The sequence below is a fragment of the Eschrichtius robustus genome, chromosome 13 (genome assembly GCF_028021215.1).
Source record: "Eschrichtius robustus isolate mEscRob2 chromosome 13, mEscRob2.pri, whole genome shotgun sequence".
Lineage (NCBI taxonomy): Eukaryota > Metazoa > Chordata > Mammalia > Artiodactyla > Eschrichtiidae > Eschrichtius > Eschrichtius robustus.
In genome coordinates this window covers 44997861-45022153 of record NC_090836.1, presented here as the reverse complement: position 1 = coordinate 45022153, position 24293 = coordinate 44997861, and the positions used below count along the sequence as shown (strand labels likewise).

At 46.5% G+C, this 24293-nt stretch overlaps 2 protein-coding genes and 1 pseudogene across 3 annotated transcripts in view; all 3 read right to left on the bottom strand.

Annotated features, from left to right (window-relative positions):
• Positions 1-2416: 2416 nt before the first annotated feature.
• Positions 2417-8107, bottom strand: AMHR2 (anti-Mullerian hormone receptor type 2). 2 transcript variants are annotated; one of them, XM_068560902.1, is made up of 11 exons: positions 8059-8107; positions 7575-7757; positions 7128-7319; positions 6782-6856; positions 6494-6624; positions 6148-6378; positions 4481-4595; positions 4166-4338; positions 3829-3976; positions 3525-3661; positions 2417-2626 (listed from the first exon to the last, which is right to left on the bottom strand). In XM_068560902.1, exons 1-11 carry the CDS (start codon positions 8105-8107, stop codon positions 2417-2419), a joined length of 1644 nt encoding a protein of 547 aa, XP_068417003.1. The 2 variants fall into 2 exon arrangements, with proteins under 2 accessions (XP_068417003.1, XP_068417004.1); XM_068560903.1 differs by lacking the exons at positions 3525-3661; positions 3829-3976.
• Positions 8108-19226: 11119 nt separating this feature from the next.
• The window catches only part of SP1 (Sp1 transcription factor), a 41134-nt gene continuing 36067 nt past the window's right edge, over positions 19227-24293 (bottom strand). Inside the window, exons 4-6 of the mRNA XM_068562104.1 lie at positions 23770-23938; positions 21047-21246; positions 19227-19773 (exon numbers count right to left, since the gene is read on the bottom strand). Coding sequence (XP_068418205.1) covers positions 19460-19773; positions 21047-21246; positions 23770-23938 — 683 coding nt within the window. The 3' untranslated portion in view covers positions 19227-19459. The remainder of the gene's footprint in view (positions 19774-21046; positions 21247-23769; positions 23939-24293) is intronic.
• LOC137775939 (actin-related protein 2/3 complex subunit 3 pseudogene) lies at positions 20238-21013 on the bottom strand (annotated as a pseudogene).

The window sequence follows — 24293 nt, the reverse complement described above, 5'->3', positions numbered from 1 at the left end:
GTTGCTGCGCGTGGGCTTTCTCTAGTTGCCGCGATCGGGGCCTACTCTTCGTTGCGGTGCACGGACTTCTCACTGCGGTGGCTTATCCTGTTGTGGAGCACGGGCTCTAGGTGTGTGGGCTTCAGTAGCTGCGGCATGCAGGCTCAGTAGTTGTGACTTGCGGGCTTAGTTGCTCCGCGGCATGTGGGGTCTTCCCAGACCAGGGATCGAACCCGTGTCCCCTGCATTGGCAGGTGGATTCTTAACCACTGCGCCACCAGGGAAGTCCCAAGAATAGTGAACTTTTTTTTTTTTTTAATTTATTTATTTTTGGCTGCATTGGGTCTTTGTTGCTGCATGCAGTCTTTCTCTAGCTGCGGTGAGAGGGGGCTACTCTTCGTTGTGGTGCGCGGGCCTCTCACTGTGGTGGCCTCTCTCGTTTTGGAGAACGGGCTCTAGGTGCACAGGCTTCAGTAGTTGGGGCGCACGGGCCCAGCTGCCCCATGGCATGTGGCATCTTCCCGGACCAGGGCTCAATCCCGTGTCCCCTGCATTAGCAGGCAGATTCTCAGCCACTTCACCACCAGGGAAGCCCGTGAACTTTTTAAGAGTGGTTTTAATTACATTCTAGGGATGAAAGTTTGCCTGCAACGAATTGAGGAGAGAACGAAACGTGAGAAGGTGGAGGCAGTAAATAAAAGCAATTCTTCCAAGGAGTGTTGGTAAACAAGAAGCAGAGAAATGGAGCAGTAATCATAAGAGAATGGGCGAAAAAAAAAAAGAGGATGGGCAGTCTGGGAGGGGCTTTTTAAGATGGGAGAGTTTAAACCATGTTTGTAAACTGATGTGAACAATCCAGTAGAGAGAAAAAATGCTTTTGCTGGAGAAAGAAGGGATAACTGAAGGAGCAAAGTTCCTAAGTAACCAGGAAAAGAGGGGTTCAAGTTTACATGAGGAGACATTGACCCTAGATAGGACAGTTCACTTGGTACAGTGTAGTGGTTGAGAGAATGACCTCTTGTTACCTGAAAACTGGGTTCACCTCTTGGTAGGTGTCAAGCCAAAAGACACAACCAAGCCAAAGAAGAAGGAAGAAGAAGGAAGGATTTATTGCTTGCAGCAAGTAAGGAGAACACTGGGACTCTGTCCCAAAGCAGTGTTTCCCTGAACAGCAAAATTGGGGAATTTTTAAGCTAAGGGTACATGCATATTCATGAAGGGGCTCGAGCAGAGGAAAATTCAGCATAGAAGTGGGGCAAAGGTTGACAGGGTCCAAGCTTTAGTTGACTGAAGTCATGAGTGTCAGAAAAGGTGACCATCATCATTCCATTCTCCACCTTGGTGGGAGCCTGCAGAACTTATCAGATTGTTATGTATACCCCTTGAGGAGGAATTAGGACTCTGCTTTATCCCTGAACTATTGCTTCTTGACAGCTTTTCCTTTGTTCCTGCATTCCCTCACTTCCCTTAAGATCTTTTTTTTTTTTTTTTTGGCTGCGTTGGGTCTTTGTTGGTGCGCGTGGGCTTTCTCTGGTTGCGGCGAGCAGGGGCTACTCTTCGTTGACGTGTGGTGGTTTCTCTTTGTTGCAGAGCACGGGCTCTAGGCGCATGGGCTTCAGTAGTTGTGGTGCACGGGCTAAATAGTTGTGGCTCGCAGGCTCAGTAGTTGTGGCGCACAGGCTTTGTTGCTCTGCGGCATGTGGGATCTTCCCGGACGAGGGATTGAACCCCTATCCCCCACATTGGCAGGCGGATTCTTAACCCCTGTGCCACCAGGGAAGTCCTCTTTGCAGTTTCTTACTGCACCACGTAACAGTACAGCTTACTGGGCCAGGAATGCCCTACTGCTCCAGCACTCCTGGAAAACTCCTGGTCTTCAAGACACATCTCAAGCATCCTGTGCTCTGTGAGGCCTCCCCATTCAAGCCTCAGGAGAGGATACTGCCCCAGGACACTGTATGGGTGGCCAACAAAATGAGCTGTGGGTCTTGGAGCAGTTTCAGAGCAGCAATTTCATCTTTCTCATCCTTTTCCCAGTGCCAGTATGAGATCCCACCAAATAAAGGCTTACGAAAGAGAAGGAAAAGGAGAGAGACAGAAGGCGTGCAGGATCACTGGAAGGGAGGAAGGCCTCAGGACCAGGACGTAGAGTCAGGAAAGCTGACTTTATCTCTTTCCTGTGCACACCACCTGCCCCAGTCACTGGTCAGAAGCAGTGGATTGGATACCCACGGAAGGATCCATCCAAGCATTTGGCAAGTAGGAAAGGCCGTGGCGAGGCAGAGCAGACAGGCATCTGATCACCGTATTTACGTTTCCATGTACACCGACTCTACATAAACTGCATATTTACACATGAGAACTGGTACGGGCAGGTTGAGGATTTCTGGAACAAGGGCCTTGCTGAACACTGAAGTGGCAGACACTCAGCTGAGGCCTACGAGGGAGAATGGCAGGGCGGAGGAGTGGAGAGACGGTCTTCTGGGCAGAGAGGTGGGCAGCCATGTGGACAGCCCTGTGGGAAGGGGTGGGCCTCCTGAGGACGGGCCAGGGAAGCCAGGCGTTGCTGTACACACTCAGCTGTCAGCCGTGCTTCTGGGTCTGCATCCCAGCAGTCCTCCAGGAGCTCTCTCAGGCCACCAGGGTCCTGGGAAGAATGACCAGGAGGCAGGCTTTACCCCAGGATCCTGAGTGGCCCCATGAGTGGCCCCAGGGTTAAAAGGTATCTATCATGGCCCCGTTCTCAACACGCTTCTTCTGATCCTTCCTGGAGCCTTCTTCCTCCCCTTCACTGAAATCCAGCCCTTTGCATCTTGTTCCCTATGAGACAGGTTCTCTCCAAAGAGTCCACCTTTTCCTCTGAGGAGCTAATTCAGGTTAATTAATGGCTTACCGTACTGATGGGAAATTACTCTCCTTCCTCTCAGGCAATCAGGGTCTTCTGCAAACAATGCCTGGGCCTTTGTTATCTAACCCAACAGACACTTGTGCAGTGGAAACTTCAGATCAGGTAGCAGAGGAATGGGCTTCCTGTTAGGAAACTATTTTCCTCAGAAACCCTGAAATTTCACTATTAGGCCACTGTTTTAACCCTTCATACTTAGTTCTGGCTTTTATTGGGTCATGGCAGAAACACAGATGTGTAGGACAGAATGAGGAATTATTGGATTAAATGTTGGGCTCCAGTGTACTAGGAGAGGAGCCATCTTGGGGGCAGAGCTCAGGGCAGAAGCAAAGCCAAGGAGGGCTTCCTGGAGGAAGGAACTGAGGAACAGGGCAAACTGATGATGGAGAGAAGAGGGACGGACAAGGCAAGACTGAGCAAGAAGAAGGTGTGTGTCTCAGGAGTGGGCTGTGTGAGACTTAACGGTGGAAGGGGATGAACTGAGGTTCAGAGCACATTTGCCCAGCTCCAGCTGAACAAGAGCCAGGAGGGTGGGAGATGAGAGGGGATAGGAGTAGGTGGGCTGGTCCTGGTGGACAAGTCCTTGAAGCCCGTGCCAGGACTCTCCAGGTCCCCAGCCCACCAGCCTGTGGCCTCTTACTGTGGCAAAGCAGCCCCAGGTGGATGGGATGTGAGGGCGCCTTCTCTCCTCCACCGCCAAGGTCCACAGCTCACAGGTGGTAGGGGTGCTACCCAGTTCTGCCTCATAGGCCAGTTGGAAGGGTGGTGGTCTGCTGTCTGGGAAAAGGCACATGGGGCTAGGTGTCAGCTAGCCCGTGGGGGTGCCTTCTTGCGGAACGGTCACGAGGGAGAAGGGAAGAGCCTCCTGGGTCAGGAGGTAGGTGGGTCTGGAATGGGTAGGTGGGGCATGGGGGGAGTGAGGCCACTGTTACACCCATCCTTACCGGGACGCAAATCTGGGCAGCGGCTCATGATCTCCCACAGGAGCAGAGCCAGAGAGTAAACATCAGCTCGCCGGAGGGCCGTGCCCCAGTCCTGTAGGTCGAGAGTCTTGTCCAAGAGCTCCGGTGCCATGTACCTCTGGGTGCCCGCCTAGACAGCAAGGCATGGAGGGCCAACAGTCATCACCACGGCAATCTTCACCACACAGTGGTCCAGGCAACAACCCCCCAACTAGACTCAGCAACATCCCATGTGCTATAGGTGCTGCTGCACTGTTGTCACATCTTCATCAGCACCACCACCAGCATCCTGGGCCTCACCCTTATCCAGAGTACTGACCTCCATGATGGCAGCTGGGCCTCGGGGTTGAGTAGGAGCCCAGGTTGGGGGCTGGGCGAGGCCAGGGAGCACCAGGGCGAGGCCCAGGTCTCCAATGGCGCATGACCCATCGTCCCGAATGAGCACATTCTGGCTGCTCAGATCCCGGTGGGCGATACCTGGTTTATATTGGCCTGTGGGAGAAGCCAGGTTGAAGGGACATGGATCTTCTTCCTTTCTCTTTTTGACCCAATCCTTCCCCTCCAAGCTAAGGGAAAATCAGAAACAGCGGTGTGGCTCCTGACTCCCACAGCTTCCTGCCCCCAGCTCACCCACCATCCTGCCAACGTTCCTCATGGAGAAACGCCAGGCCCTGTGCCAGGGACAGTGCCATCCGCAGGGAACTTCCCCAGTCACTGGTGTGCTGGGCCAAGTAGTGGCACAGGGAGCCCTGGGGAGAAGCAGAGAGAAGAGAGGGACACACAAAGCTGGAGGTGGCTGATCCACCCCAGGGAGCAGAGATCAATTGATCCCCCTGCATCTCCCAGCAGACTTACACGCCGACACACCCAGGGCAAGGCAGCAGGCAGTGCGAGTGAGGACGTGCATCAGTTGGATTGACACGAAAAACAGTAGCTCTAGTTCAAGTGTCCCGAGCACTTACTGCGTGCCAGGCCTCCTGTAGCCCTCACTACAACCCGGGGAGGTAGGTACTCCTGTCACTCCTGTTTTACAGATGAGGAGCTTGCTGGAAATCCCTGGGTGAGAGAGTAGCAGAGCTTGACCCTCAGCAGTCTGACTCCAGCATCACTCACCTTTAGCCACCTCATACTGCCTCACAGGACTTGGGGTAAAGACCGAAACAGAAGAGGCAGAGCAGGTTAGGTGGGGCACCCTCGCGAACCACCTGGCCTGAGGTGTCACCCTGTAGCAGAGTGCAGATGGGGAGAGCCGTTGGGTAGGAGAGCAGCTGGCAGGGAGCAACTGGGAATTGGAGGGAAAGGGGCAATAGAGTCCCTCATTCTGCAAACATTATTGAGCACTTTCAGTGTGCCAGGAAAGGGAAACAAACAAACAAAACTAAAAAAGCAATGATTTTTGAGCTGGGCAATGAGGTACATTGGTCAAAGAAGGGACTTTCCAGAATTCAAGATTTCAGAGGTGAGGGAACTACAGGTGCTGATAAAGTCCCACGTCCTTAGCAGGCCCACAAGGCCAGTGTGGTCTGGCCCCTGCCTACCGATTCCTCTTCATCCTTTTTGCTCATGATCCTCCTTATTTTTCTCTTATAGTACCTTTTCTTTTTTTTTTAATATTTATTTATTTGGTTGCACCGGGTCTTAGTTGCGGCAGGTGGGCTCCTTTAGTTGCATTTCACGGGCTCCTTAGCTGCGGCACGGGACTTCTTACTTGTGGTATGAAAACTCTTATTTGTAGCATGCATATGGGATCTAGTTCCCTAGCCAGGGATCGAACCCAGGACCCCTGCATTGGGAGGGCGGAGTCTTACCCACTACGCCACCAGGGAAGTCCCTCTTGTAGTACCTTTTCTTTCAGCACTTAACGCGCTTGACATTTTACACTTCTTTTTGTGTTTGCTTGATCCATTTCTGCTTCCCTACTACTCTATAAAATCTGGAAAGGCAGGGACTGGGTGTGTTTTTCCTAGCACAGGAAGTGTGACATATAGTTCATAAACATTAGTTGAATGCCTGGAGGTAATTCTTTAACAACGGTTTTCCTTGAGGTTGGGAATATGAATTGCTTTGATTTCTCCCTTTTTTTGTCAGTGTAAGTCAAAAATGTTAGCAAGTACTGCTTATAATAATAAAAGGTAAAAACAATACAAATCATTTTTAATGTTCTACAGAAAAGGATATCTAAGGAATAAGAATAAAGCAAAATAATAAGCGTGGACAGGGCCTCGCTGCCATCCAGCACCCACGCGCCGACGTCTTCCCACACACAGGCAAACACACACATATGCGTTCCTCAGCACTCACCTTGGGGTGTAGTTCCAGTACCAGCAGGGGCCCACAGGGCAGGGGACCAGGGCTGCCCCTGCTGGCGGTGATCAAGCGGACAATGTGGTCATGCCGTAGGCCCGGCAGCCCATACAATGCTCTCTCAGCTTGGAACTGGGCCACAGCCCTCAGGGGGAAGGCCTTGATGGCAACCAGCTTGCCTTGCAGCCGCCCGGCCCACACCACTGCGTGACCTCCTTCCCGGATTACCTGGTGAGGACATGGTGCTGGGTGTGGGCCCCAGCTAGGAGCAGAGCCAGGCTTCCTCCCCAGCACACCCTCCGAGAGCGCCCAGAGGAGCCCGCCGCCCACCCTCCCTGGGCACCTGGGAGAAACACAGCTCGGGCAGCTCGGGCAGCTCGGCACTCCAGTCCCTGCCTGAGTGTGGTTCCGGCTCCAGCCCCGGCCCTGGCTCTGGCCCACCATGCGCCCGGCAGCCTTTCCGTTGTAGCAGGGCTGAGGCAGAGAAGAGCCTTAGGGCCGGGGTGCACGGGTATGGAGACTGGGAAGGGGGCTTTGTGGGAAGTGATGGGGGTCAGGGGAGCCTGGAGAGGGGTCAGAGCGCTGGGACAGTGTGTTGGGGTCACAAGGGAGGGGTGGGGCAGATTAGTACCCAAGATGATGTTGCTCAGCAGCAGCAGGAGGAGGAGCAGCCCCAGCAGCACCAGTGCCATCCAGATGGACTCGCCTGCACGTTAAAGCAGGAATGCAGGCTGGATGAGCCCTGCCCCAAATCGTGCTCTCTGCTCCTCTCCCGCTCCGCAGAGAAGTTGCTTCTCCACCCGCCTCCACCCTGGTCACAAGCCCCCTTATCTCCCAGTCACCAGGGCAACCAACTTCTCAAGGCCAGGAGGAGGGAAGCTTGGGACGGGGGGTAGGGTGAGAATTGGCCCTGGTTCTACCTCTCATTCTAACCTGGGCTCCAGCCCCCACCTGGCTCCGGCATCCTGGGTGGCTACCTGGGATGGCCTTGAGGCCCTGGGAACCAGGTGTCCCAGGGCTCCCCAGACGAGGCAGATGGCTGTAATTGGCATTGCAGAAGTCAGTGCCACAGGAGCAGGTGAAGAGAGTAAAGCTGGGACTAGGATGGGCTCGGGGGCTCGGGTCACAGTGCGGGGACTCACAGCCTGGCTCATCACTGTCTCGGCATCCTGATGGGATGGGATTGGGAGAAGAGGAGAGAAAGGGGGCGAGAGAGAGAGAGAAAGAGTGTACGAGTGAGCATAACGGGGTCTGGGAACACGGAGGGGGTCCCTTCTCTATCAGAGGCGTCCCTTCCATCTCTTATGGGCTTTTCTTTCCCTCCACACATTCCCTTTCTACTCCTCTTCTCAGCTGCCACCCCCCACCCAGGATGTGCCTCTCTCCCCCACTGGCTATCGCCTGCCATGTGCTGTGCCATTCACCTTGCATCTCCACCTGTGCCTGGTCTTGGGTCAGGTTCCAGATCCCAAAGCAGCAGCGGCTGTAGAGGCAGCGGATAACCCTGGGGGGCCCTGGTCCTGCATCTAGCAGCTTCCCCAGATTCTTGGTGCTTCCCCGCACTCCAGGGGCCTCAAAGAACACACAGGTCCGCCTGCCTGGGGGTGCTGCGGCCCAGGGTAAGGTGAGGGGAGGGTTCAAGATGACAGTGAATGCAGGGGCAAAAACAGCAGCCAAAGAGAGACAAAACATGTTTTATATCCCAGGGCCAGCCTGGTAAAGCCACAGGAGGAAACAGGGTCAGCAGAGGCCTGGAACCTGACCCCCACCAAGGGGACCCATAGCTGTACCCATCACCTTCACTTGCCCACCCCATCACCACTCTTCCAAAGGGGTGGCTGCTGCTTCAAGTGCCCCCTCCCTTAATGGGTGGGTGGAAGGACCCTGCTCCTCCCTGTAGACACTTACCTTGCACAGCTGTGGGAAGCAGCGCCCAGAGCCCCAGAATCCCCAGCATCATGCAGTGGAAGGGGGGGAGCATGAGCCAACACAGCTGCCCCTGGCCAGAGCTTCCTTCAGATGCAGGGCACCGTGGGGCTTCTGATCCTTCAGTCCCCAACTCCGCCCCCTCCCTCTTCCCAGTCTCTGTGGGGGAGACGGCTGCTGAGGGGGAGAGGATGGGTGTGGGGAGAAGCAGGGAGAGAGAGGGAGGAGCAGAGAACCAATCTCGTGTCTTCCTCTCTTCAGCCACCTCCTCTTTTCTCTGTAAAGTGAGAGGAGGGGGCCCTAGTGGTCCCGCTGAGAACCCAGCAATGCCTAATTTCAAACCTCTGCCCTTTGCTGACCCTAGGACAAAATGCTGGATCCTGTCAGCCCTTCCCAGGCTGGAAACCAAAGAGAGGTCAAGTGCTCAGAGCCATTCAGCTGTGCCCAAGAGCCTTTCTAGCCCTTATTTTCCGGGCTCAGATCTGCAGTTCCCTGGGCACAGAGAGGATTCACAGCCTATACTAGAGTTGACCTCATTTTCCAAACTCAAGAGTCATAAAAGCAGTTGTATAAAATTACTCAGAGTTTTTTAAAAATCACATTGAAAATAGGTATGATGGTAAATTTTATGTCATCAAAATTTTTAAAAAATCACGTTGAGTCACACACTAAACACATCACCATTATTGAATGGTAACAAACTTTTATTGACCACCTACGTGCTAGGGCACAGCTAGGGCTATGAATTTTACAGTCATCTCATCTAATTCTCCCATTGAGCTATTTATTATTATTTTCACTTTATAGGGAAGAAAGCTGAATTTAGGTAACTTGCCCAAGTCACTCTGCTAGGAAATAGCACAGCTAGGATTTGGACCTTGTTAAGTCTGACTCTAAAGCCCAGGCCCTGTTCTTTGCACTTATGCCATGATGCCGGAAAGAAAATACAAAATTCGGCAATAAAAAAGTATTTCCATTTAACACAGTATTTGAATATTTGAACATGGATTGAGAAAATGTGCATCAATACCTGTGAGCAGGCCACTAACTAGAAAAAGATACAGTTCAAACTATCACCACCAGAGGTCAGCAGACATAGGAGAAACTCGGGGCCATAGTGAGGGGGCAGAAAGGGCGTCCTCTGATGACTAATATCCATAGTACATCTCCAATATCTATTAAGCTGCACGAACTGTAAAATGTGAAGAGAGGGCACAGGGTGTGTAGAAGGAATGTCAGCATGGAGATGGAAGGAGAGAGGTCTATAGCTTGTGCTGCAGTCGAGAGACAGGAGGTGTCCAACTCCACCAGATTACTGCTCAGAATAAGGGAAGCTACAGAGCAGCTGCCTCCCATGAGAATTAGAGCCAGAGGAGACTGGTTCCCTGTTTTCCTAACTTTCTGTTCCCCTGGTGGCTGCCTGGAAACCCTTTCTGGGGATGGTCTGGCTTAGATCAGGCCTGAGGGCCTGAGTACTCTTTGATTCTGGAGCCTTTCTCCCAGGGAGGCTGCATGAGAGGGTAAAAGCTCCAGTGGTGTGAAGCAGCAGCTAGAGGAATGACCAGGGCTTAGAGGCTGGTGGATAGCTGCCCATCCCCTCCTGGGTCCTTTTGGGAGTCCAGTGAGTTGGAATGTTGTACTTAGTTACAACTATCTTCCTTCACCAGCTCCCAGATCAGTGAGTCTGGGACTGAGGGGAGGAGTTGAAGGTAAAATAGTTTCTTGTGTCAGGAGTGTCTCAGGAGACTCTCCTCCAGAGGAGAGCAAGGTAAGGATCAGGCAGGAAGGCAGAGTCTCCTCACCCAAAGCCTTGGATAACTACACTCAAGACAGAAACGTTCCAGTCAGGTTTACAGGAACTGGCAGTCAGAGTTTAGAGTTGAGGTGGTGAGAGAAGGGGTAAGGATTTGAGAGGTGGGGGATTAGGAAGGTCCTGAGAGAGAACTTCAGCATAGAAGAAAGGCTTCCTGGATTCCACATACACAAAGCTCTTCATTAGGATCCCCTGATTAAAGTCTGCAGTGGCCCAATAATTTACCTTTGACCCCACTGACGACAAGGCTAAAGTGAGTTGTTTATTCAATTTATAAAATATTAGGTCCTAGTCTTAAAAAGGTATTCCATTAAGTGCTGGACCTACAAAGATACATGTGATTCCTGCCCTCCAGGAACTCATAGTCTAGAAAGGCAGGAAAATATATCAATAAGCAACCAGAAAAATGTGTCAAGCTAGGGGTATGAACAAGGAGCTATACAAGCAGAAAGATCAAACAAGCTAATTCTGTTCAGGGCATAGAAGACAAGGGAAGAAAGGTGCCCAGAGTTTTCACAGCAAAAGTGATATTTAAATTGTCTCAATGTAAACACACTGAAAACAAATAAAAGGAGGCTGATTATTACAGGCCAAGGGAACAGCAAAAATACAGGCAGCAAGAATAAAGGTATGAACATAAAGTGTGTATAGTGGTGTGTTGGGGGCGGGGGAGATTGAGCAGGAAAAAGGGGTATGAGATATGAAGCAGAAAATCGTGACTAGAGATAGACTGGGACCAGACTGGAAAGTGTAGACTTTTCCTGAAAGCAAAGGATTTTACGCAGGGGTCTGGTGGCAAAGTGGAAGATGGATGACTGAGGCTCAGGGAGACTAGAAGAAGGGAGATCAGTTACAAGACCTAAGCAGTAGCCAGGGTGAGTACTAGGACAATGGAAATAAAAAAAAAGAGGGAGGGAATTCCCTGGAGGCCCAGTGGTTAGGACTCCACGCTTACACTGCAGGGGGCCCCGGGTTCGATCCCTGGTCAAAAAACTAAGATCCTGCAAGCCGCTCGGCGAGACCAAAAAAAAAATCCACAACCCCCATCCCCCAAAAAATAGATAAATAAAAGGGAAAAAATTGAGATACACTGTATTTTTTTTAAATTTATTTATTTTTGGCTGCGTGGGGTCTTCGTTGCTGCGTGTGGTCTTTTCTCTAGTTGCAGCGAACGAGGGCTACTTTTTGTAGCAGTACTCGGGCTTCTCATTGCGGTGGCTTCTCTTGTTGCAGAGTACGGGCTCTAGGCACGTGGGCTTCAGTAGTTGTGGCACGCGGGCTTCAGTAGTTGTGGCACGCGGGCTTCAGTAGTTGTGGCACGCGGGCTTCAGCAGTTGTGGTGCTCGGGCTTAGTTGCCCCGCGGCATGTGGGATCTTCCCAGACCAGGGCTCAAACCTGTGTCCCCTGCATTGGCAGGCGGATTCTTAACCACTGCGCCACCAGGGAAGTACCGAGATACACAGTACTGGTAATTGACAGGATTGGTAATCAAATGAATGTTGGTAGATGAAAGGCAGAATTAAAAGATGATTCTGAGGGGAATTCCCATTCCCTCGTGGCTCAGTGATTAAGAATCCACCTTCCAATGCAAGGGACACAGGTTCGATCCCTGGTGGGGGGAACTAAGATCCCCCATGCTGCGGGGCAACTAAGACTGGACGCTGCAACTACTCAGCGCACAAGCTCTGGAACCCTTGCGTCACAACTAGAAAGAAGCCCGCGAGTGCTGCAATGAAAGATCCCGCGTGCCGCAACTAAGACCCGATGCAGCCAAATAAATAAATATTTTAAAAAAGAGATGATTCTGAGGTTTCAAGCATAAGTGATCAAGGAGTAGTAATACTGTTAAGTGAGCTGAGGAACACAAAGGATTATTTTCCTTTCTTACATGTTGAGTTTGAGTTATCTGTGGGACATCCAGATTAAAATGTCCACTAAGCAGGCTGCCAGGATGAGAAAAAAGTGAGGCATTTTGATTTGGGAGTCATCAAAATGTATGTAATAGATAAAGAATGGATGCAACTTGTTTAGGGGTGAAGAGTAAAGGAAAGGATCCAGGATGGGGAACAGCAGTATTTCAGGGACAGAGGAAGAAGTGGCTATGAAGGAGACTAAAACAAATAGAAAGGTTGAAGGAAAGCCAGAAGTGCCTCAGTTTCACACTCAGTGGGAAGAAAGCACTAAGGCACACACTGTTGCAAAGAGGTCTAAGAGGCTAAGGACTGAAAGACCACCCGAGCAGGCAACCAGGGCGCTGGTATTGATAAGAAAAAATTTGGTAAACGATAGGTGCTTAACAAAGTGGAATGAGAGGTGAATAAAAGAGAAAAATTAAATGTAAACTACTTTCACTAACTTTGGAAATGTTAAGAATCAGATCAGCAGCTTGAAGAGGAAGCACAGGTTTTTCAAAATGGGGGATGGGGAGCAGGGAGGCAGATTTTAACATGTTTACAGGCTGATAAAAGGGGACCCAGGAGAGACTGAAGATAAAAGGAGAAAATATTATCAAAACAAAGAACAAAAAGAAGTTAAAGAAAACAAGGTTGGGAGCACAAGTGGCAGGGTTCGCCTTGCAAAGGAAAAATATTTCTCTCAGAAGAGAGAAGGGGGTAAACTGGCACTGGTGAGTACCTAGATGTTTGTTAGAGAGAAGAGAGGGAGGTCTGAGGAAATTGATGCTTCTGTTTCATGAAATAGGAAGCAAATCACCTGCTGAAAACTGGGGTCAGGATTGGGAAATATGCAATTAATGGTATGTCTCACTCACCAGACTATGAAGTACTTGATAGCAGGACTTGTCTTATTTCATTTTTTATCCTCAACCTAGCACATAGTAAGGGCTCAATAAATGTTTACTGACTGAATAGCTGGCACAACTATTAAAGGCCCACTTAAGGCTCCAAAGCCAAAAAATAAACACTCCCCCCCCCAAAAAAAACCTCCAATAAAGTCAAATATTAAAATGTTATATTGCTAATGGCTACATAAGGAAATCAATTGGCTGGCTGAGTGATTGACAAAACTGACATAGGGAATCAAATGACCAAAAATAATCAAGAATGCTGGTAGCTATATATAAACAAGCAACCAAGGATTCTTAGATAGGTAGGAAGGGAAGTAAAGGTATAGGCTGATGGGAAAAGGGAAAGGCTGTCAAAATAACTTCAATTTCAGTTCCAAGGGGCCATAATCCAGATTCGATCATTTTAGACACAGGTTGGTATTAACTGAACGTAAAATATGTTGGAGCTAGATCTTGGTTTCTAAATACCATTCTCCAATAAAAAGAACAAAGGCTCCTTGGAGAAATGGCTGATCTAGGGCTGGGGCAGGGAAAATACAACATGAGCCTGAAGCATCTTGTGTATCAGAAAGTAAGAAAGTGCTCAAAAAAATAAACGGATGTAGACATATCAAGGGGACACAGAAGTCAACTTGAAAGCACTCCCAATGTCCAAAGCTGGGACAATTCCATCAAAATAGTGTATAATTGGATTATAACAACCCACCTATAAAATTAATATACGTGAGTACATGCTAGTTTAAATTAATGGAGAAGAAACAGTTTCTTCACAGAAGCTTAATTCCCACCAACCCCATTAAGAGTGGCCTAGACTTACTTCCAAATAGGGAAAGAGAAACAGTGGAGAAAGCAAGCAAACACTACCTTAACCAGGTGCTGAAGGTTTTATCATCAGTAATGTCACGTGGTTATCACATACTCCTTGATAGGATGTGATGAGAAGGGCATTTCACCTGTGTGGGTATTTTTTTAAAAAAAAAACCTGTAAGCTCAGTCTAATAATGAGAAAAAAAACAGACAAATTCAGACTGGGGGATATTCTACAGGACATGGCCAGTACTCCCAAAGACTGTCAAGGCCATGAAGAACAAGAAAAGACTAAGAAACTGTCACAGAGAAGACTAGGGAGACATATCAACTAAATGCAACATGGTATCCTGCAATAGACCCTGGAACAGAAAAAGGCCAACAATGGATGAAGCCCATAAAGCCTGGGATTTAGCTAAAGTAATGTACCAGTGTCAGTTTCTTAATTTTGACAATGTACCATGACAATGTTAACAATGGAGAAAACTAGGGAAGGGGCATATAGAAACCCTCTGTACCATCTTTGCAACTTTCCTTTGAATTTAAAAGTATTTCAAATAAAAAGCTGAATTAAAAAAAAGTTGGGCCTGCCCCTGTTCCTCTGGGTCCTTCCTCCACATTTCTATGTAGTCGTGGCACACTGATTTGGTCATGAAACTCTTTACCCAGGAGTTAAGTGTAGGACAACTGCACTGATTAACATGTATGTAACAACAGTGTAGCTGGAAACCTTTGTTGGTTTTAGTATATGCAGTTATAACCATATTCTCCCCATTCCCAACCCTCTCAACACACCAGAGACATGGCTTTTTATTAAAAAAACTTTTTTTAATTGGTTTACAAAGGAGCTACAGACTACATTGAACTAATCTTTGTACAAAAAGGCAAAAAAAAAAAAAAAAAAAAGCCCCAAAACACCCAGAGACAAAAGGTAGGGGGAGAGACAAGAAAGGAAGATACAAAAGAGCAGGAAGAAACTAAGACAAGAGATTAGCATCATACATACACAAGATCAAGGGGAAAAAAGAGCAAGAAAGATGAGAGAGCATTTAAAAGTTATTTCCCCACACAGCCCCGGTGATAATCGGATTGGAACCAACAACAAACACAGCATGAGGTTATTAAGAGATTTAAAAAAGGCAACAGTGGTATGGAGACTGGTTATTGCCAGTGTTAAGAGAGAGAGAAATAAACTTGTTTTAGGCACCAGAGACTGGAGCACTGCCCCTCCCTCCCAGAGGAGGAGAGACTCGGGAAGAGGAAGCAGGCCCTGGAGCAGCTGCCATTGGTGTGTGTAGACGTGGTCTCCTCAGGTCAACCTCAGCATGTTTTCCCAAAATCTTTGTGCCCTAGACTCTAGGTGAAAGCTATGGGATGCCACTGGGAGAAAGGGGTGATCAGAAATATGAAGACTTGCCCTTGTGCACACTGTTCAAGAGCAGCTGCTGGGAAAGTGGGGGCCTGGGTAGAGAATCCCATTCCTCTGTGGAGAAGGCACAGTGTAATTCCTGAAGGTGAGAAAGAGGAAAACACACACCCCAGGAGAGGTATCAACAAGGTCCTCACCACAGGCAGCCTCAGCCCCTTATGTTATGCTTTTTTCCAGATACTGAAGGGAGCTGAGGGACAATCACCATGCCTCTTCTTGCTCAGCAGGGACATGGAAGGCTGGGCTTGTTTGATAATGAGGAAAGGAGAAAATGGGACAAAATACTCTTTTCCCTCAAATGAACATTGGCGAGGAAATCTTTTTGGGTTCGGGGAAGTCAAATTAGAGAAGAGCTAGGAGGGGAATAAAGCCAGGGACTCCCATTTTTTTCCCTTTCCCAGACTCCAATCTAAGGCAAGTGAGCTAAATCTGGAAGAGGGAGTAGGAATTTAAGCTTAAGGCTGCTTACTGTCCTCCTGGGGGCTGGTGTTTAGGGAAGGCAGACAAAGAAAAGAAACAGGTCAACCTCAAAGCTGGTCTGCTCATCCTCCTAGATGAGGTCTGTACCCCAGGAGTAGAGCCAAGAGAGGCACCAGAGAGCACACAGGCTCCTAAACAAAAGTAATAACCTACCCATACTTTATCAGCAGTTTTCAAAAGCAACGTTTTCCGGGACTGGAGAAGTGCCATATCCTCCTCCCTTTCCCCAAAGCTACTGCTGCCACCTTTCATCCTTGCACATAAGTTACTGGCTCTCTTCTAAGGGAGATGCAACTCTGAGATTTCACATTTCTCCTCCCAACTCCAAGAGGCTACTCAGCTTTGAATAGGGGAAAGGAGAGTTATGCAAAGGGCCCCTCACTTGAGGCAGCTAGACTATCCTCATTTCCTTGGTACCTGGATCAGAACTCCTTTGATCTGATCCCAAGGTCCAAAAGGCATCAGGGTACTTACAATTGAATGAAAACTTTAAGTAACTAGCACCAGGGCTCCCCCAAAGCACAAGAGGGGCCTGATTAATACCCTCAGAAGAACCCCTCAAAAGGTATATAAATTTATTGCGTCCTAGCAAAGATCTGCAGCTTCCAGTATTCACACAATGTGAAGATATTAACAATACAAAATATATTCTGAAGTCAAACATCTGCAGTTCATAGTGCTTTCTCAGATTTGTTAAAAAAATACAATGCTTAGTTTCCTATATAGGATATACAAAAGCAAAAAATATATATATGTATATAGTAGAAATAAAATCAATCAGCCATAGTAATTTACAGCCTTTGTCTCTAACCCTCCCCCAATCATAATCTTTACACCACACTTCAGTCTATACTTTCTGGGATCAAGAGTTCTATCTATTCTGAACTCTGAGAAATGTCTGTTAAATTGCATTCTGCATAGCACCCACAAACAGAGTGCCAGCTGGGAAGTCCCTGAAGGAAGATGGTGTGGGTTGTTACTGCTCTGGGTAAAAAGTCAGACAGTCAAATGATAAGCAGATAAATGTGACTGGGCAACCTGAACGGACAAGGGAATATTACCACTCCTCTGGGCACCCCCCACCCCACAAGGTTTTGGTCATTAAGAAGTTAAATAAAAAAGCAACTCTTGAAAAAAATTTAGAATCAATAGCCTGTCAGTTACATTAATTTCTTCTGGCAAAAAGTTCAGGGAAAGGGAGTTTCATCAATAAACTCCTGACTCAAGGAATGTGGGCTCCTAACTTCCTGTGGAAAAGACTGAGTGACTTACTGTTGCTGGGAGACAGAAGAAGCAGCTGCTTCAGTTTTAGGGCCAAACAAGATACTGGATCTGGAGCTTCCTTGGTGAGAAGAAAATAGGGCAAGTGGAAAGAACGGGATATAAATTCACTCATGCTAATGAATGGAGTTGAGGGTAAACCAGCATTCCATTCCAGAGAAAAACATCATCAAATAACCTTCTAAAAGCTTGTAGGCTTCAGCATCATTAAGCTAGTTTATATCTAATAACTTCATACTGGGGAAGATTCCATTCCTTGAAATCTCTAGCAAATACTCACACTTCAGTGAGTTATCCTGCCCCTTTCCTCCAGAAGATGCCTATGAACATGATTACAGACATAAAATAACACGTTCTGAGTTCTGCCTTTCAGAGGGGACAAAGGGTGCGATAAGTGGCTGGGCATGGATAACTTTTACTTCAGTATTAATAGAATTTGGTCTGGGGAGAAGTTCCTTGCAATACTTCCTGTGTTAAAAACAGTATTAAGTCTGCAGAGAAAGGACCAAATGGAGTAAACTTTTGTTTAGATTAAGTTATTGTATTTCAGGTTAAACAACAACACAAACTTACCCAAACCCTAATTTGGATAGATTTTATATAAAATATATAGCAGAATTATAGCATCATCTATTTGTAGTCAAGGTAAATAGATTCATGAAAGGAACTAGGACTCTGCTATAGATCTGCATGTTGGTTTCACTTTCAAACACAAAAATAGTTTCTTCTTTTAAAAGTGCAGTAGAATATCCCCCATTCATAATTGTAACTAATTTAGCAAAAGCAAAGAAATGACCTCAGGAACATACCCAGGTTTTAAGATAGATTTCTAGGTAATGGGCCTGAAAGGCATTTGATCTGAATTTGATTTATTTTCCAACAATTTCAAATATTAATTTCTCATCTGCGTGTAGATATATACAGGCACAAACACACATTCACACACAGTCATACACAAACACTTCACTTTCTATCAGATTAGGGTAATTTTTTATTGCAGGTCTCTTATAGTATTGGCTAACAGAAAACCTATCCCCAACCTAACAGATTACACACATACACACAGCCATTTCCACACTTCCTCACAGTGAAAAGCTCTCTGACAAGATACCAGAAGGTCGAGAGAGACAATGTTTTAATGGCTGGGCCTTGAGGACAACTCTGGTTGCATTTAAATCTCAGTGCCAAATGCACTAAGAGTTCCCTGCCGCTATAATTTTTGGATCAGTCTCTTCAGCAATCAGGCCACGGAGAAAGCAGGATGGTTTTTCCTGATCTCTCCTATAAACCACAGTGGTAAGACAAGATTTCTTTTTGTTCTGGGCTATCATTCCCGTGATCGTGTGTGCTTCCTTTCCCCTTAGGAACCACCCAAGGAAGAGTTAAGGGAAAAGATCAAAGAACCACTGCCTTGCCACTGGTCCATGCTCTGGAGTTTTGCAGAATGGAAACCCAGAACAGGTTCATTGGCTGATGCTCCTTAATAACATAATGGGAAAGAAACTACTGGGGATGTTCAAAAGAGGAAGTGTATTTCCTTTCAGAATGTGAACTCAGAAGCCCACACATCAAAGCTGAGAGCTACCTTGGAAGACAGTTGTACAAAGGTCCAAATAATCCACTAACTCCTGAACTGGACTACTTGAGTCACTTCCGCTTCTGAGCACATCATTTTCCTATTGAAAGCCCCTACCTATTATTTGACCATCTTTTCACAGTTTATATAAACTGATCCCAGATTATAACCTTCAAAGGGTCTCTTGTACAATTCCATAGAAGGACTTCTGATTCTTGATGCTTAGAGCAGCTAACGAAGAGAGAGGTGCCTTTGACTCTCCAGCGCCAAGAGGGTGCCTGCGTCAGTAGTATTTTGAACACTCTCTTCACAGCTACCTCAAGCATTCGCCTGAGCTTCAAGGCTTCTCTATTCTGCTGCTGGGACTAAGGACTTTAAAAGAATGACAGAAGTGCCTCATCCAGGGACCACTACCAAAAACAAAGCATGAAGTGATCAGGTGAGAGAAGGGGAGACAGAAATGGTTGAGTCAAGGAAGGAGTGCAAGAAGCTGATCCCAAATTAAAAGACAAAATTAAGAAAGGAAAACATTATGTATGTATATATAAACTAAAAGCAGAGCATATAAATGCTTAATCTGGTGGGAAGCCAAGACAACATCTATAGAAAATCTTGATGTGTCACAACAAGGCTCAGCCATAAGGAAATAAGGCAATATAAAAAAAAATGACCAAGTTATTTTGGTCACAGAATGGTCTCCTTCCTCCTCCCAGCCAACCCCTGCAAATGCATCTCTATATATCTTTTATATATATATATATATATATATATATAATATAGAATCTGTTTTTTGTTAAAAAGTATTTCAATGATCATATATATTTATCAAGGCATGATGGCTTTAGGAAAGGGGGGGGGAATCCATCATGGGGGAGCTGAGAAGGGAAATGCTGGAAGTGGAGGCTGGGGTAAGAAGTGTTAAGAAACTGTTTGGGGTCAAACAAATGCTCATCAAAGGGTGGCACCAACAGAATTTTCACTAATGTTTCCCACTTCAAGGAGGTACTGATGATACAGGTGGATGCCAGGACCCCATCTCTTCTCTTGTATCCCTCCCCCAATTCTTCCCACCACCATGCATTTTTAATGCCTCATGGCTCTCTCTCCCACATGTCTCTTGGACCCATGCTACCTTGCATCCCAGGGTTGATGGGTATGGCCTATATGTCTCTGGCCCCGGGTGCCTGATCTCAGAAGCCATTGCCACTGATATTAATGGACTGCAGATCTGCCACCTGCATGACGTTGATGCCACTGTTGGCAAGACGGGCAATACCCTCTGGACAGATGGCCTCCATGGCTACCATGTTGGTGGTAATGAGGGCCGAAGGGGTGGCAGTGCCGCTGCCTTCTGAACCTGCCCCACTGTCCAGGGGCAAAGTGCCCACACTTAGGGCTACACCTGGGCCCCCCTTCTTATTCTGGTGGGTCTTAATATGTTTTGACAGGTGGTCACTCCTCATGAAGCGCTTGGGACACTCAGGGCAGGCAAATTTCTTCTCACCTAGGTAAAGGAAGAGAAAGAAGATGAGAAACTCACATCTCAGGAAGTAGTGGTACCTTGTCCAATTCACTGCTTTCAAACTATATAAGGCAGAATAAAGCTAGTCCTAGAAGGTGATTACAAACAAGAAAAACCTGGTGACTATCTTTTGCCTTTTGGGGGAATAAAAAGTAAGTAAAGGCTGGGGAGTACTCAGAAAGGAAGGAGTATAGCAGAAAAGTAAGGCAGGACCTTCAAGATCCCACTCAAAAGCTAGCTCCTTCCTTCTTAAGGGTTTTCCAGATTAACGCCAATTCCATTTATGATCCATACATTCAGTTTCAAACATAAGTTGCTCAGAAATTTTAGTTATTCCATAGGTATATTTTGTGTATTTTTCTTTTTTTGACTTGAAATGTTAGAAATTTCTTTATTATTACTCAATAAGCACCAGCTTAATACTGCGGAAATTTCAAATCACTCCCCAACCCCAAATTCTTGATAAAGAGCTCTTTTAGTAAAGACACGCTCTCTTCTCTCCTCTGTATAAAACTTTACAAAATAAAGGCAAAGAACTGTGTACATCTTGCTGTAAATCCTGCCCATAGCTGTGGAGGCAGTGTCTGCCCAAGGCTCCCTTTACGGTCCAGGTCCTGAAAGACTCTTGTTCATGAACTGTCTCTTCACAAAGCGAGTCCACCACTTGCTGGGTTTATCATCCTGAGGGTCAAAAACTTTCTCACAAAGTCTCAGTCCAGTCTCTTGCCTCAGCTGTTGTAAGTAGGCCCTCATCACTTCATCTTCCTGTTTGTTTGCAGGTTTGGCGTAAATTGCATTAAGTGGAAAACCAGGCTCTCCAGGAATGGGAAAATTAGTGATTCCCAGTGTATACATTTCTTTCTCGCCTTGGCTTTTAGAATTGCAATTTTCTGAGTTTCTTTAGACACTCAGAAATGTAGAGAGTTATATATATCAAGATCCTATCAGCTTCATTCTTAATTTCATAGTTTTTGAAGAAGACATTGGCCTTGAAGTAATAGATAGCTTCATCCACAATATCTGTATCTTTTGTCTCTCTAGGAGTGGGTCCTTTGAACTGACTTCTGATAGGCAACAGTGCCATGTTTCCAATGAGTGTGGTGTCAGGGTCCATGAGGGAAGAGTGGTAAGCCGGCATCTTGAAGGCACCCAGGTTTCAACCCCAATGAGGAGGATCGGGTTAGAGCACGGCGCTATTTTGTGTCTTTTTATTCTGGTCTATTACTACCTCTCCCTTCCCCAAGTTCCTGCTCACCTGTGTGTGTGCGTTTGTGCCTCTGTAACTCATCCGAACGTGTGAAGCGCTTCCCACAGTATGACCAGGTACACATGAATGGCCTCTCGCCTGTATGCCAGCGCAAGTGTGCCCGTAGGTGTGAGGTCTTGCCATATACTTTGCCACAGCCTTGCATGTGGCAAATGTGCTGTTTCTTCTTGCCAGGATCCCCAGAGCCCCTGGAAGCGAGAACACAACTATTCATCATTCATTCTAGAGACAAAAATTAAAGAATCACAAAGTATCCATCATAATTACTGGATCCACTCAAAACTAATCCAAAATTTTATTTAAAAAAAAAAGCCCTCTCTTTAGTATCAAAAGATAAACCTTTAGTTGATTCGGATGTTTGATGTTTGAAGAGATAATCATTCTCAAGGTGACTTGTGAAATGTGAGAGGCATTTTCTTATATTTTTTGGAAGTTAAGTCTCAATACAAGCATTTTCCATGAGAACTACTGTGAATATGGTGACATGGTGATATTTTTGGCTGGGAACTTACTTAATGAACAAAGCGTCTCTCCATTTAAGCACCTGGTGGAGAACTTTAAAGAAAACATAATATTTTACAACTATAGAACTTTTCTCCTAGAATAAAGGTCAAGAGCCAAACAGTAAAGATTAAAAGCTGAAAAGAGGGCTTCCCTGGTGGCACACTGGTTAAGAATCCACCTGCCAATGCAGGGGACACGGGTTCGAGCCCTGGTCCAGGAAGATCCCACATGCCGCGGAGGAACTAAACCCGTGTGCCACAACTACTGAGCCTGCGCTCTACAGCCCACAAGCCACAACTACTGAAGCCCATGTACTGAGAGCCCGTGCTCCGCAACAAGAGAATCCACTGCTATGAGAGGCCCACGCACCACAATGAAGAGTAGCCCCTGCTCACTGCAACGAGGGAAAGCCTGCGCAGCAACCAAGACCCAAGGCAGCCAAAAATAATTTAAAAAAAAAACAAAAACTGAAAAGACAGAGCAATATCAGAGACTTCAGTGGAAAAGGACGATGGGATGGATAAAAGTTAAAAGAGAGGAAATAAGGATCCTAACTAATTCAAGGTATGTAAAAAAAAAATATTCCCTATATGGAGCAAATCCTAAGCTCCTCTCAGGAAATCAGTTCTGAAATGTTTTTGCCAAACCAATTTGTACCATGTGTGAACCATTAGTGGGCACTGGGGAGATTTCCAAGAGGGATTTTTCTTGGGTTTTAACAGCACATATTAGTGGGGCAGGGGGAGGGGGGAACCAACCATAACAGAAATGAAATCATACTGAGGTAGAAATCACAGAATTTCCTTCAAAAACTTAAATCCACTTTAAGCTTTGTGAGAGGGAAACTCTATTGTACTCAAGTGTTTCTGATTCAGGTTTTTCCTGTAATATAGGGTAACCTACAAAGAATTCAAATTATTTTTTGTTTTGGTACATTTATTTTTGTGTTTATTTTTAATGGAACAAAACTTTAACAGATTTTTTTCAAAGGCATTTAAAAAACTATGTGACTTTTGGGCTTCCCTGATAGTGCAGTGGTTAAGAATCCACCTGCCATTGCAGGGGACACGGGTTCGAGCCCTGGTCCGGGAAGATCACACATGCCATGGAGCAACTAAGCCCACGCGCCACAACTACTTAAGCCGGCGTGCCTAGAGCCCGTGCTCTGCCACAAGAGAAGCCACTGCAATGAGAAGCCTGCGCACCACAACGAAGAGTAGCCCCCACTCGCCGCAACTAGAGAAAGCCCACGCACAGCAATGAAGACCCAACGCAGCCAAAAATAAAATAAATTTATTAAAAAAAAAAGACCCAATGCAGCCAATAAATAAATAAATTTATAAAAAACTATGTGACTTTCTATTCTCTTTCAAAATCAGTGACTTGAAAAAAAGAAAGTAACTTGGAACTCTCCAGAGATAATACTGAATAGCCAGTACACTAATGAGAAAATTCGTCAGAATTCTGTTCTGTAGGACATGTTAGATTCCTTGATGGAAGAATTTTCTACCCAGAATAAGTATTTTTATCTATTTTGAGAGAAAAAAAGATTATGGAAAACTCATGATTTTTACACAGCCACTGTAAAAAATCATTACAGTAGGTATGTTTCTTTTTCTTTGCCAGGCTGTTTTATAAGCTATCTTGTTAGGGGACTTCCCTGGTGGCACAGTGGTTAAGAATCCGCCTGCGAATGCAAGGGACACGGGTTCGAGCCCTGGTCCGGGAAGATCCCACATGCAGCAGAGCAACTAAGCCCGTGCGTCACAACTACTGAGCCTGTGCTCTAGAGCCCGCAAGCCACAACTACTGAAGCCCGCGCACTTAGAGCCCATGCTCCTCAACAAGAGAAGCCACCGCAATGAGAAGCCTGTGCACCACAACAAAGAGTAAACCCCACTCGCCGCAACTAGAGAAAGCCCGCGTGCAGCAACGAAGACCCAACACAGCCAAAAATAAATAAATAAAATAAATAAATTTATTAAAAAAAAAAAAAAGAGTTGAAAAGGATCAGAGCTGGAACCAAGACCTCATATACTGGAACCAAGACCCCATATATAATCTAATCAAAAGCACTGTACTATCTCTGATCCCTTTGCAACACTGCCAACACTTTAAAATTAAAAAAAAAAAAACCTTTCTTTTTACCTCCAAGTCTATTAATTTTTCTTCTTTATACTCTTAAGAGATTGGCTGAGTCAACTTACCTTCCTTCACTATCTTTACAGTAGGGGCAGGTGCATGCTTCCCGCCGGGTCCTCCGACCAGCTTGGGGTTGGGGATCTGGGCTGTTCTCTCCTTCCTCTCCGCCTGTTGGGTCATCATGTATTCCATCACCACCAGCCCCATGGAGGCCAAGCTGAGCTCCATGATCACCTGAAATTAAGAGAGTAAAAGGGTCAAGGTGGGAAGTAGGGGAGGTCATCACAGCCGCAGGCATATCAGTGACACTTCACTTTTACAGCACCATTTCTTCAAAACTTTGAAGTCACATTCACTGATACTGCCCATACTTGAAATCTCAAGAATCAGAGTTGAAGAGACAAAGAGCCAATAAGTCTATGAAAACATGCTCATTCTCACTCAATTTTTAAAATGCAACTCTATTTATAATAGACTTGTAATTTTTCACCTACTAGTTTACAAAAAGTTAAAACTCTAATAATGCACAGAATTGGCAAGGATACAGGGAAACAGGCATTTTTATATACAGGTGGTGATAAATCAGTAC

Bases quoted from the DNA above. Each gene is read 5' to 3' on its own strand.
- AMHR2 (XM_068560902.1), bottom strand. From the start codon at position 8,107: ATGCTGGGGATTCTGGGGCTCTGGGCGCTGCTTCCCACAGCTGTGCAA. The intron at 6,857-7,127 runs GTAGCCACCCAG...TTTAACGTGCAG, and splicing joins GGGCCTCAAGGCCATCCCAG to GCGAGTCCATCTGGATGGCA. The intron at 2,627-3,524 runs GTAAGAGGCCAC...CATTCTTCCCAG, and splicing joins CCTGGGGCTGCTTTGCCACA to GACCCTGGTGGCCTGAGAGA.